Source organism: Bos taurus, chromosome 1 (genome assembly GCF_002263795.3).
Source record: "Bos taurus isolate L1 Dominette 01449 registration number 42190680 breed Hereford chromosome 1, ARS-UCD2.0, whole genome shotgun sequence".
NCBI lineage: Eukaryota > Metazoa > Chordata > Mammalia > Artiodactyla > Bovidae > Bos > Bos taurus.
In genome coordinates this window covers 72,925,989-72,945,746 of record NC_037328.1, presented here as the reverse complement: position 1 = coordinate 72,945,746, position 19,758 = coordinate 72,925,989, and the positions used below count along the sequence as shown (strand labels likewise).

Genomic DNA, 19,758 nt, shown 5'->3' with positions numbered 1-19,758 from the left:
GTTCAAAAGCATCAATTCTTCAGTGCTCAGCCTTCTTCATAGTCCAACTCTCACATCCATACATGACCACAGGAAAAACCATAACCTTGACTAGACGAACCTTTGTTGGCAAAGTAATGTCTCTGCTTTTGAATATGCAGTCTTTAGGACCACAATTCCATCACTTTCATGAACCACAGCACACAGTATTTCAATTCACCTCATTGCTGAAAGTACACATTTTTGTGTTCTGAAACCTGCTCCCAGGTCATGTGCTAACTTCTTTGTTCCTGAAGACTCTGAGGTGTATTTCCACCACCAAGGAAAGTCACTTTCCAGACTGGCAGCTGAATGGGCCCCCAGAGACCATCTGTACAACTTCCTCCTTACATTTAGGGAGAAGAGACTTCCCCAAGACTGGGGTGGTGAAATGCTGCTGGACTCAGGACCCGTTATAAAGGGTTTTTTTTTGTTTTTCTGATCATAAAGTTTTGAGAATGACCAGATACACATTAGCTACAGTTCGGTCTTAGATTTCATTAAGTAGATTTCCTTTTTTATTTTCCTCGCACCTCTCAGGCATTTAAACCTTCCACCTTACACTTCAGTATCTCATCCTTCCTATTTCTTCAGTTAATTAAGCAGTTCTGTAACACTTAACTTGGGATCAAACACGGTTTCACCTCTCATACATTCTTTCCACCTATCTACCAGCTCTCTACCTCTCTACCTTACGATTATACAGTGGAAGTGACAAATAGATTCAAGGGATTAGCTCTGATAGACAGACTGCCTGAGGAACTATGGACAGAGGTTTGTGACACTGTACAGTGATCAAGACCATCTCCAGGAAAAAAAAAATGCAAAAAGGCAAAAATGGTTGTCTGAGGAGGCCTTACAAATAGCTGAGAAAAGAAGAGAAACTAAAGGTAAAGGAGAAAAGGAAAGATATACTCATTTGAATGCAGAGTTCCAGAGAATAGCAAGGAGAGATAAGAAAGCCTTCCTCAGTGATCAATGCAAACAAATAGAGGAAAACAATAAAATGGGAAACACTAGAGATCTCTTCAAGAAAATTAGAGACACCAAGGGAACATTTCATGTAATGATGGGCACAAAAAAGGACAGATATGGTATGGACCTAACAGAAGCAGAAGATATTAAGAAGAGGTCCAAGAATACACAGAACTATACAAAAAAATATTCATGACCCAGATAACCACAATGGTGTGACCGCTCACCTAGAGCCAGACATCCTGGAATGCAATGTCAAGTGGGTCTTAGGAAGCATCACTACGAACAAAGCTAGTGGAGGTGATGGAATTCCAGTTGAGCTATTTCAAATCCTAAAAGATGATGCTGTGAAAGTGCCACACTCAATATGCCAGCAAATTTGGAAAACTCAGCAGTGGCCACAGGACTGGAAAAGGTCAGTTTTCATTCCAATCCCAAAGAAAGGCAACACCAAAGAATGCTCAAACTACCACACAATTGCACTCATCTCACACTCTAGTAAAGTAATGCTCAAATTTCTCCAAGCCAGGCTTCAACAGTACATGAACCATGAACTTCCAGATGTTCAAGCTGGATTTAGAAAAGGCAGAGAAACCAGAGATCAAATTGACAACATCTGTTGGATCATCAAAAAAGCAAGAGAGTTCCAGAAAAACATCTACTTCTGTTTTACTGACTATGCCAAAGCCTTTGACTGCGTGGATCACAACGAACTGTGGAAAATTCTTCAAGAGATGGGGAGACCAGACCACCTGACCTGCCTCCCGATAAGTCTGTATGCAGATCAGGAAGCAACATTTAGAACTAGACATGGAACAACAGATGGGTTCCAAACTGGGAAAGGAGTACATCAAGACTGTGTATTGTCACCCTGCTTATTTAACTTATATGCAGAGTACATCATGCAAAATGCCAGGTTGGATGAAGCACAAGCTGGAATCAAGATTGCTGGGAGAAATATCAATAACCTCAGGTATGCAGATGACACCACCCTTATGGCAAAAAGTGAAGAAGAATTAAAGAGCCTCTTGATGAAAGTGAAAGATGAGAGTGAAAAAGTTGGCTTAAAACTCAACATTCAGAAAACTAAGATCATGGCATCCAGTCCCATCACTTCATGGCAAATAGATGGGGAAACAATGGAAACGGTGACAGGCTTTATTTTGGGGGGCTCCAAAATCACTGCAAATGGTGACTCCAGCCATGAAATTAAAAGATGCTTGCTCCTTGGAAGAAAAGCTATGACCAACCTAGACAGCATATTAAAAAGCAGTGACATTACTTTGCCAACAAAGATCCGTCTAGTCAAAGCTATGGTTTTTCCAGTAGTCATGTATGGATGTGAGAGTTGGACTATAAAGAAAGCTGAGTAGCGAAGAGCTGATGCTTTTGAACTGTGGTGTTGGAGAAGACTCTTGAGAGTCCCTTGGATTGCAAGAAGATTCAACCAGTCCATCCTAAAGGAAATCAGTCCTGAATATCCATTGGAAGGACTGATGTTGAAGCTGAAACTCCAGTACTTTGGCCATCTGATGCAAAGAACTGACTCATTTGAAAAGACCCTGATACCGGGAAAGATTGAAGGCAGGAGGAGAAGGGGACGACAGAGGATGAAATGGTTGGATGGCATCACCGACTCAATGGACATGAGTTTTGAGTAAGCTCCGGGAGTAGGCGATGGACAGAGAAGCCTGGAGCTGCAGTCCGTGGGGTTGCAAAGAGTCGGACACAGCTGCGTGACTGAACTGACCAGCTCAAACTTCCTACTCAGCTCTTCCTTCCTGGTCTGTACTGAGTAAAATGGGATGTGAGATAGCAAAATGGGTCACAAGCCATGGAGTGCTATGTGCAAGGCCCCTGGTGACCTGGATCAGTGAGAGAGGAGTTCTGACCCACGGAGGGCTGGTTTCCTTAATAAAGATGACAGTTTCACTGCAGGGACATGCCAAGGTTGGCATGAAGGGTCGAGATGGATAAGCCATGTGTATCACAACGGTGGGCAGCAGGGGTTGGGAAAAAGGCCGTTTCTACTCCAGTCACAGGGATTTACAAATACTGTATTTAAGCCAAACTCTAGGACCACCAGGCAACCTTGGCCCTGGCAACCTTGGTTCCTATTCCTGATTCTTTAAAAATCTTTTTCACCCTTTAAAATATGAGATATAGCTAACATATAACATTGTATATTTGTGGGGGTTTTGGAAGAAATTTTGCTATTCATGTGCTGCTCAGACCCAAAGAACTGACTCAGTGTGACTAACCTCCACCTACCTCCCCCAGCTACACACCTTCACACCTAGAGTCACTGCTAAGTGGGACCTGAACGATGACCTGGTCCACAGCTGAGCATCTGCAGGAACGGTGCTTTGTCAGAGCCTCACCAGCTCCCTGAGCTCATTATCTTCACTTACAGAGCAAGTTCAGAAAGATGAACCACGCTGCCTGGCTCAGGGACTCAGGGCCAGCATGGGTGTCCAGCCACCCTGCTGTCCACCGCACCGCATCTAGAACCATCGACAGGCTTGCAGAGCCCCAGCAGCACCCCCATTTGATCCTCACAATCTCTGTAATGTAGGCAGGGGAGGTCTCCTGATTCCTGTTTACAAAGGGAGAAACTCAAACCCAAGGAGTCCAGTGCAGAAGCATGGCCACCAGGCAGGTGAGAGCCTAACAAGCCCCATCCCTGCTCAGCACCCTCTCTTCTCCTCAGCTCTGCTGCCCTCAGGGCCCAGTGGAGAGTCTCTCCTCACCCCAGGGGGAACCAGCTCACTCTCCACACACTTCCAGACATACCATCTCTCTTGGCCACAGGACACATAGGAGCACACAGATCTGGGCAGGGCAGATACCACACCCTGAACTTGATTTCTAGCCTTTGGGGCCTATTGGAATGTTCTGGCCTCTTTCTTCATACTTATATGTATTTTCTTTTAAAACTAGGACTTTTAGAGTCAGTGTATGTGGGCGTGTTAGTCTCTCGGTTGTATTTGACTCTTTGAGACCCCATGGACTGTAGCCTGCCAGGCTCCTCTGTCCATGGGATTCTCCAGGCAAGAATACTGCAGGGGGTTGTCACGCCCTCCTCCAGAGGATCTTCCCAACCCAGGGGTCGAACCCAGTCTCCCACATTGCAGCCAGATTCTTTACTGTCTGAGCCACCAGAGATGATGTGTGGTTCTTTTTATTAACTAATTGTTTTTTCCTTAAAAGAATGATGTGGCTTTAAGAAGGACAAACATCAGAGGCCTCTGTCCTGACCTGCGGGTGCTGGAAGCAGGGTCTGGAACAAGCAGTGCTTATTGTCAAGGTTGTCAAGAGCCTCAGGCACAGAATTAGCAAGACATGGGGGCTGGGACTGGAGCCTCTTCAGACAGCAATCAGATACCTGGTGTTTGGCTCTGTACACACACACACACACACACACACACACACACACACACACACACTCTGTGCCGGCTCCAGCCAGTCATTCTCAACATGCAGACTTTCTTTCATTGACAGAAACAGCCTCCCTGCAGAATTCCTACAAAGCTTCTTACACCAGGTCGACAGCATCGCTCAGAAGCACAGAAGGGAAAAAAATGACTAAGTGCTCCTTCCTCACCAAGAGGGACTCAGTCCTTTCTTGCATCCCAGAGGCTAGCAGGGGAAAACCTTTAAAGGCACAGGAGTAGTCTCAACACGAGGGCGACCCTGCACTCATGAAGCAGGGGATGGCCCCTGTCCTGGCAAGTGAGGAGGCTGGCTGGAAAGTCCTGCTCCCTGTGGGCCCAGCCCCCCACCCACAGACTGCGGCTGCTGACCCCTCCTCCACAGGTGCTCAGGATGCCCTCGGACAGCTGTGCTAGGAGTGGGGCTACCTCGTGTTTAATGGCCGAGGGAGTGAGTGGGCACGGTCCCTGTGGAATGTGCCCTCTCTTGTGGAGACATGCAGAAATCCATGCAGCCCACACAAATGACCTCTCCACAGAGTCACAGGTCACACTCAGGCTCTGGCGCCATTCATCCGGTGCCCTGACCAGCCCAGCTGGTGCACACTTCAAGGATCAGTGAAAATAACCCAATTCTCCCTTCAGGCAAGTTTCCACATCTTATCTGTCTGATCCCTCCCTTCTCTTGTGTGTTCTGCATCACTGAAATTCCTGGTAAATCCCAATGTTTTATCCTGTCTGTTAGACAGGGCCTTGCCTGAGAACAAAGGCAGGGCACAGGTGAGCGGAGGGAGTCCTATGGAGAGTTTTTCATCTGTATGATGAGAACGATAGATAATACCGCCCTGGGGAGTTCCTGCTGAGGCAGTGGGGTGTAGTGGGTAACGACAGGGTTTCTGAGCCAGACTTCTGAGCCAGGTTCAGATCCCCAGGTCTGCCAATTATAACTATGATAATGGTGATGATGTTTTCTTGGGCATGTTACTTAAACTCACTTAATCCCAGTTTTCTCTTCTGGGAAACAAATATTTAAAGGTCTTTGCCTCGGGCTGTTAGAAGGATTATACCAAACAGTGTTTGTGAGTATAGAACACACCATGTGTGGCTCATGACACAACCTCAACCACCGTGAGCAACGGTCTTAAAATGCTTAGTGAGCTGAGTGATGTGATACAGTGTATGTGGTATTGAGGGGCCGTTCTTCTCGCCACCTCCCCCAGCATGGCAGGAAGTGGGTCTTCAAATCCCTCAGTATGTGCCCCAAAGCCACAAAGCCACCCTCTGAGAGTTAAGTCACAAAACTGTAAAGGCCAAAGACCACACAGGAGGTAAACACATCACCTTAGCCACACAGGATGTCTCCAGGGCCTCACAGTGGGAATGCGTAAACGCTCCCTTCTGTACCCGAGGGTCAGGCGGAAGCCCAGCTGGTTGGCAATAGACACAGACAATAAGAGGAGGTCAAGGGCGAGGATGCCCACTGTGGCCAGAGAGTAGAGACAGATGCCCCGGCTGCTGCAGCCCAGCATTACAAAACATCTGAACTGTACAATGCTGGGAGCAAGAAAGGCTGCAAACCAGAGGAAGTGGCGACATGGGGCCCAGCATCTGACCGCAGGCCTCAGCCCCTTTGGTGTGTGGTCTGGAGGAGCAAGGTCACAGTCAGGCTGTGGCCAACCTACCAAGGGCCTCCCACCTGGTGAGGTGGGTCAGGACGGCTCACCTGTCCTCAGAAGGTTTGCTTTCAAATCCCGCCCCCCTCAGAACATGCTTGCTGAAAGAGCGAGTGACGGAACAGGTGGGTGAATGCGGCATCACACTCATCAAGTAAAATACCCTCTTGCTGCCCTTCAACCATCAAGGATCCAGAATCTTTAAGAAATACTGCTCTGAAAAGCCAGGGAGACCACCCCATCCCACCACCCTGAGCTGCTGCTGGTTGACTGACAGGCTTACAGCTTAATTTTCATCATTACACCTTCCAAATGTGGAAAACTCAGAAGTGGCCACAGGACTGGAAAAGGTCTGTTTTCATTCCAATCCCAAAGAAAGGTAATGCCAAAGAATGCTCAAACTACCACACAATTGCACTCATCTCACACGCTAGCAAAGTAATGCTCAAAATTCTCCAAGCCAGGCTTCAACAGTACATAAACCATGAACTTCCAGATGTTCAAGCTGGATTTAGAAAAGGGAGAGGAACTGGAGATCAAATTGACATCTGTTGGATCATCAAAAAAGCAAGACAGTTCCAGAAAAACATCTACTTCTGTTTTATTGACTATGCCAAAGCCTTTGACTGCGTGGATCACAACAAACTGTGGAAAATTCTTCAAGAGATGGGAATACCGGACCACCTGATCTGCCTCTTGAGAAATCTGTATGCAGGTCAGGAAGCAACAGTTAGAACTGGACATGGAACAACAGACTGGTTCCAAGTCGGGAAAGGAGTACATCAAGACTGTGTATTGTCACCCTGCTTATTTAACTTATATGCAGAGTACATCATGAGAAACGTTGGGCTGGAAGAAGCACAAACTGGAATCAAGATTGCCGGGAGAAATATCAATAACCTCAGGTATGCAGATGACACCACCGTTATGGCAGAAAGTGAAGAAGAACTAAAGAGCCTCTTGATGAAAGTGAAAGAGGAAAGTGAAAAAATTGGCTTAAAACTCAACATTCAGAAAACTAAGATCATGGCATCCAGTCCCATCACTTCATGGCAAATAGATGGGGAAACAATGGAAACAGTGACAGGCTTTATTTTGGGGGGCTCCAAAATCACTGCAAATGGTGACTCCAGCCATGAAATTAAAAGACACTTGCTCCTTGGAAGAAAAGCTATGACCAACTTAGATAGCATATTAAAAAGCAGAAACATTACTTTGTCAACAAAGGTCCATCTAGTCAAACCTATGGTTTTTCCAGTAGTCATGTATGGATGTGAGAGTTGGACCATAAAGAAAGCTGAGTGTCGAAGAACTGATGCTTTTGAACTGTGGTGTTGGAGAAGACTCTTGAGAGTCCCTTGGACTGCAAGGAGATTCAACCAGTCCATCCTAAAGGAAATCAGTCCTGAATATTCATTGGAAGGACTGATGCTGAAGCTGAAACTCCAATACTTTGGCCACCTGATGTGAAGAACTGACTCATTTGAAGAGACCCTGATGCCAGGAAAGATTGAAGGTGGGAGGAGAAGGGGATAACAGAGGATAAGATCGTTGGATGGCATCACTGACTCGATGGACGTGAGTTTGAATAAACTCCAGGAGTTGGTGATGGACAGGGAAGCCTGGAGTGCTGCAGTCCATGGGGTCGCAAATAATCAGACACGACTGAGTGCCTGAACTGAACTGAACATCTTCCAAAATTTCTACAATAAACACATCTTACTTTTAAGAAGAGCATAAACAGATTAGCAGAAGACCCGAAGGGTCACACATCCGACAAGCTACACTGTCCCCTGCTCGCATATTCAACAGTCTGAACTGGGAGGTTTATAATCCCATTTTAGCTGCAGTGTCTATGTCTAGTGAGCTTCTCAGTTATTCAGGACTCAGGGCTTTGCCACGTGTCGTGTACATGTGTTTCAGGTAATGAAGCAGGAGGACTGTGCTGGGGGAAGGCAGGGGTTCGGGGTGGGGGATGGGGGCAGCTGAGCTTCTAAAAATATATTTCTTATTTAACGAGTGCAAACGTACTCATTTCCACTTGCCTCACTTATGAGTGTGATCCCATCCCCTTGGAATTTACGTAGTTAAGCAAATAAATGTCTAAAAAGAGAGAGAATGGAGGAGAGGAAGGGAAAGGGCTGGAAAACACAGAAATGGCCCAGAACAGTCACAGAGACAAATTTCCAAACTTTCCAAGGTCACGGTCCAATCCTGACCTCAGTTAGGGTTTCCACAGAGTGAGAGTGAGTATAGCTTCCTACTCTCTCCCTCCCTCTTCCCCCTCCCCATCTCACCAACTCATCCCTTCCCCTCACTGAACACACTCTGTGCTCAGGCTCCCTCTCTCCCTGGAGCTTTGGACTCAGCCTGGACTGCTGGCTCCCAGTCGCCAAGCCATGCACCTTGGGTGTCTTGCCCACTCTGGATCAAACCCAAGAAACAAACAGCATCGAATGCAGGACTTGGGGATACATGGACCCTGAGTGGTCTCTGGTCTGAAATAGAATCTCTCCCTCAAAACCCAAGCTCTCAGGGACCAGCTGTGTTTGGTCCGGGACGGAGAGATAAAGATGAGGGCAGCCCAGGCCTCCAGACCTAGAAGCCTGTGCACAGCCTGGCAGGGGAGGCAGGTCCCTGCAGCCCTCCAGGCCACAGGGCACACAACAGAAGGGGTGTAAGAGATGTATGGGCTGTGGGCACCCCAGGGAGGGAGGCTCTAATCCCTGGGGTGTGTGTGGGGTGGGGGAGTAGGTGGTATCTGGGTATGATTCTGACATGTGGAAACTGGGCCAGAGAAGACCCAGGAAGAAAGGCCCAGAACCCTGGGGACAAGGGAGCAGTCCATGGCCAAGGGGGACATATAGGTCAGGGCAAGGAAGGGCACAAGGCCCGGGCAGGTGTGCATGGCCTGGAGCCTACGCCACAGGGTCTGGACTCTACCCCTGAAAATCACAGGCTCCAAGTCTTTCAGATTTCCAGGTTCACTATGAGTTCAACAAGTATGGGGGACTGACTCGGGACCTCTGGCTCATTACTTTGCCAAATAAGGCCACTACGACCAAAACCAAAACCTCAGCATCAACTAACCACTTCCTATTATCATCAAGTTATAAAAAGGTATTTAAACATCAAAAGAGTGGGAGAACCCAACCAACCCAGACCGAAGGTATCCCCCACTGACACCACCTGTCCATGATGCTCTCCTTGTTCTCACTGGCTGCAAAGGGAAACTTCCTTCTGTGGGGAGCTTGTGGGGCCGAGAGGGACAGGACCACAGGCCTGAGAATTATACCCATTTCTGTATCACAGAATGTGATGTGTCTTGTTCGCAGATCCAAAAATTCACAATGAGGCAAAGCTTATGAAAGTGCCAGGCAGGATGCCCTCCAAGGGCCTCCGTGTATCACCATGACAGCACCACAGGGAGCAGCTGGTGCTCCTTGAGGGGGAAGAAAGGCTTCCCTGGTCACATGGGTTTGGGAACCATGGAGCCTCTTTAAAAAGTTTGTCATTCAGCATTTATTTCTCTAAGACATGACTGTTTCCAGTGACTCAGTGTGCAGAGCTTCCCTGACTCATCTGACCACAGAAAGTCCTCCCCAGCGCGGACTGTGTCCGAAAGTCCTTGGAAGATGCTTATTCACTATTCAGCAGGCATGAGGTCGACGTGGAGGAGCAGAGAGATGCAGGTACCATGGAGGCACGGGCAAGCCCGGGTGAAGGAGGACACACACACCCACCAGCAGACCCCGCACGTACCTCGAGGTCGGAGTTGATGGAAGAGACCTGGGAGGAGCTGCTGGACGACACACGGGCCTGGATGACCTGGACCGGAGGGTAGGAGGGGGGCTCCTGCAGGGACGTGGCTCCTGTGTCTGTCTGTCCGTCGCCAGGCAGCCTGCTGGCACTGCAGCTCACCTGCAAGGTGTGTGGGGAAGGGCAGGCAGAGACTTAGTTTGCATCTTTATTTTTTGCACTGTCAGGGCGTTCGTGTCCTTCAGGGTTCCAAAGGTAGGAAAGGATGTAGCATGCGGCGGTCTCCACCATCCTCCCGAAGCCACCGAGCTCCCCCTAGAGGCAGCCAGCACTCGTTTGCGTGTCCTTCCAAACTTTCTGTGCACACACGAGCAAATGCGTGGACACGTTCCCCCCACTTCCACTAACAGTAGTACACTCTATAGTCTCTTATGCATCTTCCTTTCTTTTCCACTTAACAACATGCCTTAGAAATAGTACTACAGCAGATCTGTTTTTGTAGCATTGTATAGGTGTTCACAATCTGTTTAACCAGTCCCCTGCTGATGGATGTTTTAGGGTATTCCCAATCTCTTGCTTTTACAATCATTACTGAGTGTGGTAAATTATATTTTACATTCAAAATTTCTGGATATACAGGATAAATTCTTAGAAGTGGAATTGCTGAGTCAGAAGGTACGCACACTTGTCATTTGGATAGCTCTTGGCAAAAGTAGGGCTTCCCTTGTGGCTCAATGGTAAAGAATATGCCTGCAATACGTGAGACCTGGGTTTGATCCATGGGTTGGGAAGATCCCCTGGAGAAGGGAATGGCTACCCACTCCAGTATTCTGGCCTGGGGAATTCAATGGACTGTACAGTCGATGCAGTTGCAAAAAGCTGGAAATGACTGAGCGGCTTTCATTCTTACTTCCACTTGCCAAAAGTGCAGTCCATAGAGGCTTAACCAACACACCTGCCAGCAGCCTATGAGAGTGCCTTGGGAAGGGTTAAGGGAGGAAGAAACTTATGAGATTATCTATCTATCTAGACTTCCCAGGTGGCCCCACAAATGCAGGAGACATGAGACGCAGGCTCGATCCCTGGTTGGGGAAGATCCCCTGGAGGAGGAAACAGCAACCTACTCCAGTATTCTGGCCTGAAGAATCCCATGGACAGAGAAGCCTGGCAGGCTATAGTCCATAGATTCTCAAAGAGTTGGACACGACTGAGGCGACTTAGCAAGCACCCATATCTATCTATCTATCATCTATCTCTCTGTCCATCTCAGAAGAGAGCTTCCTCCCACAGGGCACACAGGTTTCCACAGGGATCCTCGAGGCTATGGGCTGGGGTTTCAGTTCAGCTCAGTCGCCCAGTTGTGTCCGACTCTTTGTGACCCCATGGACTGTATACAGCACCAGGCTTCCCTGTACGTCACCAACTCCCGGAGTTTACTCAAACTCACGTCCATCGAGTCGGTGATGCCATCCAACCATCTTATGTTATCCATCTTATGTTAACAACCATCTCTGTTATCCCCTTCTCCTCCCGCCTTCAATCTTTCCTGGCATCAGGGTCTCTTCAAATGAGTCAGTTCTTCACATCAGGTGGCCAAAGTATTGGAGTTTCAGCTTCAGCATCAGTCCTTCCAATGAATATTCAGGACTGATTTCCTTTAGGATGGACTGGCTGGATCTCCTTGCAGTCCAAGGGATTCTCAAGAGTCTTCTCCAACACCACAGTTTAAAAGCATCAATTCTTCGGTGCTCAGCTTTTTTTGCAGTCCAACTCTCACATCTATACATGACTACTGGAAAAACCATAGCTTTGACTAGATGGACCTTTGTTGGCAAAGTAATGTTTCTGCTTTTTAATATACTGTCTAGGTTGGTCATAACTTTTCTTCCAAGGAGTGTCTTTTAATTTCATGGCTGCAGTCATCATTTACAGCCCCCACCCCCCAAAATAAAGTATCTCACTGTTTCCCTTGCTTCCCCATCTATTTGCCATGAAGTGATGGGATCAGATGCCATGGTCCCATAGTTTTCTGAATGTTGAATTTTAAGCCAACTTTTTCACTCTCCTTCTTCATCAAGAGGCTCTTTAGTTCTTTCTTTGCTTTCTGCCATAAGAGTGGTGTCATCTGCATATCTGAGGTTATTGATATTTCTCCCAGCAATCTTGATTCCAGCTTGAGCTTCATCCAGCCCAGCATTTCTCATGATGTATTCTGTATATACGCTAAATACACAGTCTTGACGTATTCCTTTTCTGATTTGGAACCAGTCTGTTGTTCCATGTCCAGTTCTAAATGTTGCTTCCTCACATGCATACAGATTTCTCAGGAGGCAGGTCAGGTGGTCTGGTCTCCCATCTCTTGAAGAATTTTCCACAGTTTGTTGTGACCCACACAGTCAAAGGCTTTGGCATAGTCAATAAAACAGAAGTAGATTTTTTCTGGAACTCTCTTGCTTTTTCTGATGATATAACAGATGTTAGCAATTTGATCTCTGGTTCCTCTCCCTTTTCTAAATCCAGCATGAACATCTGGAAGTTCATGGTTCATGTACTGTTGAAGCCTGGCTTGGAGAATTTTGAGCATTACTTTGCTAGGGTGTGAGATGAGTGCAATTATGTGGTAGTTTGAGCATTCTTTGGCATTGCCTTTCTCTGGGATTGGAATGAAAACAGACCTTTTCCAGTCCTGTGGCCACTGCTGAGTTTTCCAAATTTGCTGGCATATTGAGTGCAGCACTTTCATAGCATCATCTTTTAGGATTTGAAATAGCTCAACTGGAATTCCATCACCTCCACCAGCTTTGTTTGTAGTGATGCTTCCTAAGACCCACTTGACTTCACATTCCAGCTGTCTGGCTCTAGGTGAGTGGTCACACCATCGTGATTATCTGGGTCGTGAAGATCTTTTTTGTACAGTTCTTCTGTGTATTCCTGCCACCTCTTCTTAATATCTTCTGCTTCTGTTAGGCCCCTACCATTTCTGTCCTTTATTGAGCCCATCTTTGCATGAAATGTTCCCTTGGCATCTCTAATTTTCTTGAAGAGATCTCTAGTCTTTCCCATTCTATTGTTTTCCTCTATTTCTTTGCATTGATCACTGAGGAAGGCTTTCTTATCTCTCCTTACTATTCTTTGGAACTCTGCATTCAAACTGGTATGTCTTTCCTTTTCTCCTTTGCTTTTTGCTTCTCTTCTTTTCACAGCTATTTGTAAGGCTTCCTCAGACAACCATTTGCCTTTTTGCATTTCTTTTTCTTGGGGATGGTCTTGATCACTATCTCCTGTACAACGTCATGAACCTCCGTCCATAGTTCTTCAGGAACTGTATAATCCCTGGAATCTATTTGTCATTTCCACTGTATAATTGTAAGGGATTTGATTTAGGTCATACCTGAATGGTCTAGGGGTTTTCCCTTCTTTCTTCAGTTTAAGTCTGAATTTGGCAATAGGGAGTTCATGATGTGAGCACAGTCAGCTCCCGGTCTTGTTTTTGCTGATTGTACAGAGCGTCTCCTGGAGAAGGCAATGGCATCCCACTCCAGTACTCTTGCCTGGAAAATCCCATGGATGGAGGAGCCTGGTGGGCTGCAGTCCCTGGGGTCAAACAGAGTCGGACACAACTGAAGCGACTTCACTTTCACTTTTCACTTTTATGCATTGGAGAAGGAAATGGCAACCCACTCCAGTGTTCTTGCCTGGAGAATCCCAGCGATGGTGGAGCCTGGTGGGCTGCCGTCTATGGGGTCGCACAGAGTCGGACACAACTGAAGCGACTTAGCAGCAGCAGCAGCAGCATAGAACGTCTCCATCTTTGGCTGCAACGAATATAATCAATCTGATTTCTGTATTGACCACCTGGTGATGACCGTGTGTAGAGTCTTCTTTTGTGTTGTTGGAAAAGGGTGTTTGCTATGACCTGTGCGTTCTCTCGGAGAAGGCAATGGCACCGCACTCCAGTACTCTTGCCTGGAAAATCCATGGATGGAAGAGCCTGGTAGGCTGTAGTCCAAGGGGTTGCTAAGAGTTGGACATGACTGAGCAACTTCACTTTCAATTTTTACTTTCATGCATTGGAGAAGGAAATGGCAACCCACTCCAGTGTTCTTGACTGGAGAATTCCAGGGACGGGGAAGCCTGGTGGGCTGCCATCTATGGGGTCGCACAGAGTCGGACACGACTGAAGCAACTTAGCAGCAGCAGCAGCAGCAATGCGTTCTCTTGGCAAAACTCTATTAGCCTTTGGTCTGCTTCATTCTATAGTCCAAGGCCAAATTTGTCTGTTACTCCAGGTATCTCTTGACTTCCTACTTTTGCATTCCAGTCCCCTATGATGAAAAGGACATCGTTTTGGGGTGTTAGTTCTAGAAGGTCTTGTAGGTCTTCATAGAACCGTTCAACTTCAGCTTCTTCAGCATTACTGGTTGGGGCATAGACTTGGATTACTGTGATATTGAGTGGTTTGCTTTGGAAATGAAGAGAGATTATTCTGTCATTTTTGAGATTGCAGCCAAGTACTGCATTTCAGACTCTTTTGTTGACCATGATGGCTACTCCATTTCTTCTAAGGAATTCCTGCCAACAGTAGTATATATAATGGTCACTGAGTTAAATTCACCCATTCCAGTCCACTTTAGTTCACTGATTCCTAAAATGTTGATGCCATCTCCTGTTTGACCACTTTCAGTTTGCCTTGATTCATGGACCTAACATTCCAGGTTCCTATACAATATTGCTCTTTACAACATCGAACTTTACTTCCATCAACAGTCACATCCACAACTGGATGTTGTTTTTGCTTTGGCGCCATCTCTTCATTCTTTCTGGAGTTATTTCTCCACTGATCTCCAGTAGCATATTGGGCACCTACCGACCTAGGGAGTTCCTCTTTCAGTATCCTATCCTTTCGCCTTTTCATACTGTTCATGCAGTTCTCAAGGCAAGAATTCTGAAGTGGTTTGCCATTCCCTTCTCTGATGGACCACATTTTGTCAGAACTCTCCACCATGACCCGTATGTCTTGGGTGGCCCCACATGGCATGGCTCATAGTTTCATTGAGTTAGACAAGGCTGTGGTCCATGTGATCAGATTGGATAGTTTTCTGTGACTGTGGTTTTCAGTCTGTCTGCCCTCTGATGGAGAAGCATAAGAGGCTTATGGAAGCTTCCTGAGAGACTGACTGAGGGAGAAACTGGGTCTTGTTCTGATGGGCGTGGGCATGCTCAGTAAATCTTTAACCCAATTTTTTGAAGATGGGTGGAGCTTGTTCCCTCCCTGTTATTTACCTGGGGCCAAACTAGAAGTGACTCATTTGAAAAGACCCTGATCCTGGGAAAGATTGAAGGTGGGAGGAGAAGGGGACGATAAAGGATGAGATGGCTGGATGGCATCACTGACTCGATGGACATGAGTTTGAGTAAACTCTGGGAGTTGGTGATGGACAGGGAGGCCTGGTGTGCTACAGTCCATGGGGTCGCAAATAGTCGGACAGGACTGAGCAGCCTTCACTTTCACTTTCAAACTACGGTGGAGGTAATGAAGACAATGGCGGCCTCCTTCAAAATGTCCCATGCATGCACTGCTATACTCACTGCCCCCAACCCTGCAGCAGGCCACTGCCGACCCACGCCTTGGCCAGAGAATCCTGGACACTCACGGGCAAGTCTGGGTCAGTCTCTTGTGGGGTCACTGCTCTTTCTCTTGGGTCCTGGTGCACACAAGGTTCTGTTTGTGCCCTCCAATAGTCTGTTTCCCCAGTCCTGTGTAAGTTCTGGCGGCTCTATGGTGGGTTAGTGGTATCCTCCTCCAAGAGGGCTTATGCTGCACCCAAAGCCCCTGCCCCTGCAGCAGGCCACTGCTGACCTGTACCTCTGCAGGGGACACTCAAACCCAGTTCTGTTTCAGTCTCTGTGGGGTCTCTGGGTCCTGGTGCGCACAAGGTTTGGAAACTGTGGAAAATTCTGAAAGAGATGGGAATACCAGACCACCTGACCTGCCTCTTGAGAAATCTGTATGCATGTCAGGAAGCAACAATTAGAACTGGACATGGAACAACAGACTGGTTCCAAATAGGAAAAGGAGTACGACAAGGCTGTATATTGTCACCCTGCTTATTTAACTTATATGCAGAGTACATCATGCAAAATGCCAGGCTGGATGAAGCTCAAGCTGGAATCAAGATTGCCAGGAGAAATATTGATAACCTCAGATATGCAGATGACACCACCCTTATGGCAGAAAGTGAAGAAGAACTAAAGAGCGTCTTGATGAAAGTGAAAGAGGAGAGTGAAAAAGTTGGCTTAAAACTCAATATTCAGAAAACTAAGATCATGGCATCCGGTCCCATCACTTCATGGCAAATAGATGGGGAAACAGTGAGAGACTTTATTTTTAGGGGCTCCAAAATCACTGTAAATGGTGACTGCAGCCATGAAATTAAAAGACACTTGCTCCTTGGAAGGAAAGTTATGACCAATCTAGACAGCATATTAAAAGGCAGAGACATTACTTTACCAAAAAAGGTCCGCCTAGTCAAGGCTATGGTTTTCCCAGTAGTCATGTATGGATGTGAGAGTTTGACTATAAATAAAGCTGAGTGGTGAAGAACTGATGCTTTTGAACTGTGGTGTTGGAGAAGACTCTTGAGAGTCTCTTGGACTGCAAGGAAATCCAACCAGTCCATCCTAAAGGAAATCAGTCCTGAATATCCATTGGAAGGACTGATGCTGAAGCTGAAACTCCAATACTTTGGCCATCTGATGCAAAGAACTGACTCACTGGAAAAGACCCTGATGCTGGGAAAGATTGAAGGCAGGAGGAGAAGGGGACGACAGAGAATGAGATGGTTGGATGGCATCACCGACTCAATGGACGTGAGTTTGAGTAAACTCTGGGATTTAGTGATGGACAGGGAGGCCTGGCGTGCTGCAGTCCATGGAGTTGGAAAGAGTTGGACATCACTGAGCAACTGAACTGAACTGAACTGATCTCTCTTCCGTCTTAGAAGACAGCTTCCCCTCACAGGGCACACAGATTTCCGCAAGATCCTCGAGGCTGTGGGCTGCGGTTTCAGGGCCAGGCAGTCATCACACTGACACAGCACAGGGGGAACAACCTGCCTTCCAGACCATGTGTCCACCGGCTAACTGTGTTACCTTGGCAAGAAACCTCGTCCTCCTGAGCGTCACTTTTCTAACCTATAGACAGGGCTGGTGGCCCCTGCCTGCCCTCCTCTTAAGTGGTGTCACGAGGGTAAGGTTTAGTAAACGCCCTGGACACATGAGAAGAACAGCTGCTCATACTGGTCCCCAAATCACGCAGGGCTGCAACCCTAGACAGGTCAAGGGCACAGATCCCTGTGAGAGTCAGCTGGAAGGGAGGAAAATCCACAAAGGAAACACAGGCAGAGACATAGGGAGGAGGGGAGCAGAGGCCTCCCAGCCACAACAACGAAAGAATCTATAAATTCCCCAGGCCTGATCACACCTGAGTCAACAGATAAAATGGAGTTTCAAATGCTGCGAGTTGTGGACTCCGAGGACCCCACGCCCTCGGCCCCTCAGGCCCAGCCCAGCCCCAGCTGCGCCTCTCGGGAAATCTCTCATTAGGCCAGTGTTCAGGAGGGGATGTTGGGAAGAGCAGGGACCTCACTGGCTCGTTTGCCTGTTTCAAAGGGTAGTCCAAACTGGATGTGTATTAAAGCACATGGCATCACGATACCAAACCACAACATGCCCATCAGGACATGCTCATTAAAAAAAAAAAAAAAATCTGCTAACATAGCAGGCATGAAATGGCGGCATAAAAATCATGTCCTTTCTATAAAAGCTCAGGGCCCGGAATCAGACATGCTTATCATGAAACCTATTTTTGAGATTTTTCTAACTATGGGATCTTGGGCAAGTGAGTTAACCCTCTCTGTGCCTCAGTCTAAAACAATAATAAAAGTATTAAATATAATAATTTACCATAATAATAATTCAACAATTTCTATAACAATAGAAATAACACTTGTATCTACTTCAAGTTGTTATAAGAATTTGTGTTGATGATAATTTTAAAAAACATTTATCAAGCATTTACTGGGTGTCAGCCATTATGCCAAGTAAGAAGCTGTATAACTGTAAGGAAAGGCACAGATCTGGGTAGAGACAGGTATGAATCCTGGTTCTAACACCAACAGATCATGTGACCTTGAGCAAGCTGCCTAACCTCAACTGGCCCCTTTTCCTTCTCTGTAAAATGAGCATGGTAACCTCAAGGGTTGGGTGTTTGGATTAAATGATGTAATCTATGTAAAGCACTTAGACCAGCACTCTAAGCACTATGACCAGTACAGTCATCACCAGAAGGGTTGGTTTTTATCAATTACTCAGAGCCTGACAGGTAGTTAGCCCTAATAAACAGACCACCACGGGAATGATGACTCTTCTGCCCAGGCTAGAGGCAGGGCTCCAGGCTCCCAGCTGGGAACTGTCATGAAGACAACGCTCGCCCTCTGGTGGACACAGAAGGAAGAGAACAAGAGAACACAGTCTTCTCCCAGAGTCTGTTTCCCAGCAGGCATCCTCTCAAGACTCAGGTACAGGGAGTCTTGCGTTTAAGTGAACACAACTTTTCCATTATTGTTCTTTATTTTGCATCACTTTTTTATTTTGCATTATTATTTTTCAGAAATTCCATGATTTCAAAATTTCTAATGTAAAGTGTTGGCCAGATGCTGCCAGGGTTCCCTGTGCTTTCCCCAGGGCTTCCAATCACCCACCTACCCACCCACCCTCCCGATGGAAGAAGAGTTTAATGGCCAAAACAGGCTCTTAATTGTGAAAACGTGCTCCGAATCTCCCTGAACTTCACTTACATCACATACAGGCTATTTGCACCCACTTCCCAAGGAACAACAATAAGTAAAACCTCTCTATCAGGACCAAACTCTGAGTGTCAGCATGTCCCAAGGTCAGCTCAGTGGGGCCCCTACTACTGAACTCTTCGTTCCAACACACCTGTGCTGAGAGCCTGTGACTCGATGCACCAGGGTTGACGCAGATGAGACAGAAGCAGACAAAGTTTATATCCAAGCAGGAGACAGAAAACAAAAGTAAAAGATCATGAAACGTGCTTTGCAGAGCATTTTAAAAGGTAATAAAGTAATACAGATGGCGACTGCAGCCATGAAATTAAAAGACGCTTACTCCTTGGAAGGAAAGTTATGACTAACCTAGACAACATATTCAAAAGCAGAGACATTACTTTACCAACAAAGGTCCGTCTAGTCAAGGCTATGGTTTTTCCAGTGGTCATGTATGGATGTGAGAGTTGGACTGTGAAGAAAGCTGAGTGCTGAAGAATTGATGCTTTTGAACTGTGGTGTTGGAGAAGACTCTTGAGAGTCCCTTGGACAAAAGGAGATCCAACCAGTCCATCCTAAAGGAAATCAGTCCTGGGTGTTCAAGGACTGATATGGAAGCTGAAACTCCAATACTTTGGCCACCTGATGCGAAGAGCTGACTCATTTGAAAAGACCCTGATGCTGGGAAAGATTGAGGGCAGGAGGAGAAGGGGACGACAGAGGATGAGATGGTTGGATGGCATCACCGACTCAACGGACATGGGTTTGGGTGGACTCTGGGAGTTGGTGATGGACAGGGAGGCCTGGCGTGCTGCAGTTCATGGGGTCGCAAAGAGTCGGACATGACTGAGTGACTGAACTGAACTGAAAGTAAAACAGCAGAAGAGGTAATACACCCATTTGACTGGGTGGTGGGGGAAGAAGGCCTTCGGAGAAAGTGACGTTTTTACTGAACAGAAAGATGAGAAAGAAGCAGACATGTAAAAAAATCAGGAGGAAGAGCATGTAGGCAGAGGAATGAAGAGATATTCTGTGTAGCCAGAGAGGAGTGAAGCG

The 19,758-nt window shown here is 46.8% G+C and overlaps 1 protein-coding gene across 8 annotated transcripts in view; it reads right to left on the bottom strand.

Annotated features, from left to right (window-relative positions):
* Nucleotides 1-19,758, bottom strand: part of TMEM44 (transmembrane protein 44) — a 57,395-nt gene that overhangs the window by 19,900 nt on the left and 17,737 nt on the right. For 6 of the 8 annotated variants that reach the window (XR_001500573.3, XR_001500575.3, XR_804253.4 and 3 more), the window contains 1 exon segment: nt 9,860-10,018. Coding sequence is in view for 3 of the 8 variants with exons in the window: in XM_010801242.4 (XP_010799544.1) it covers nt 9,860-10,018 (159 nt within the window). In the remaining 5 variants the exon portion in view is untranslated. 8 annotated transcript variants of the gene reach the window in all.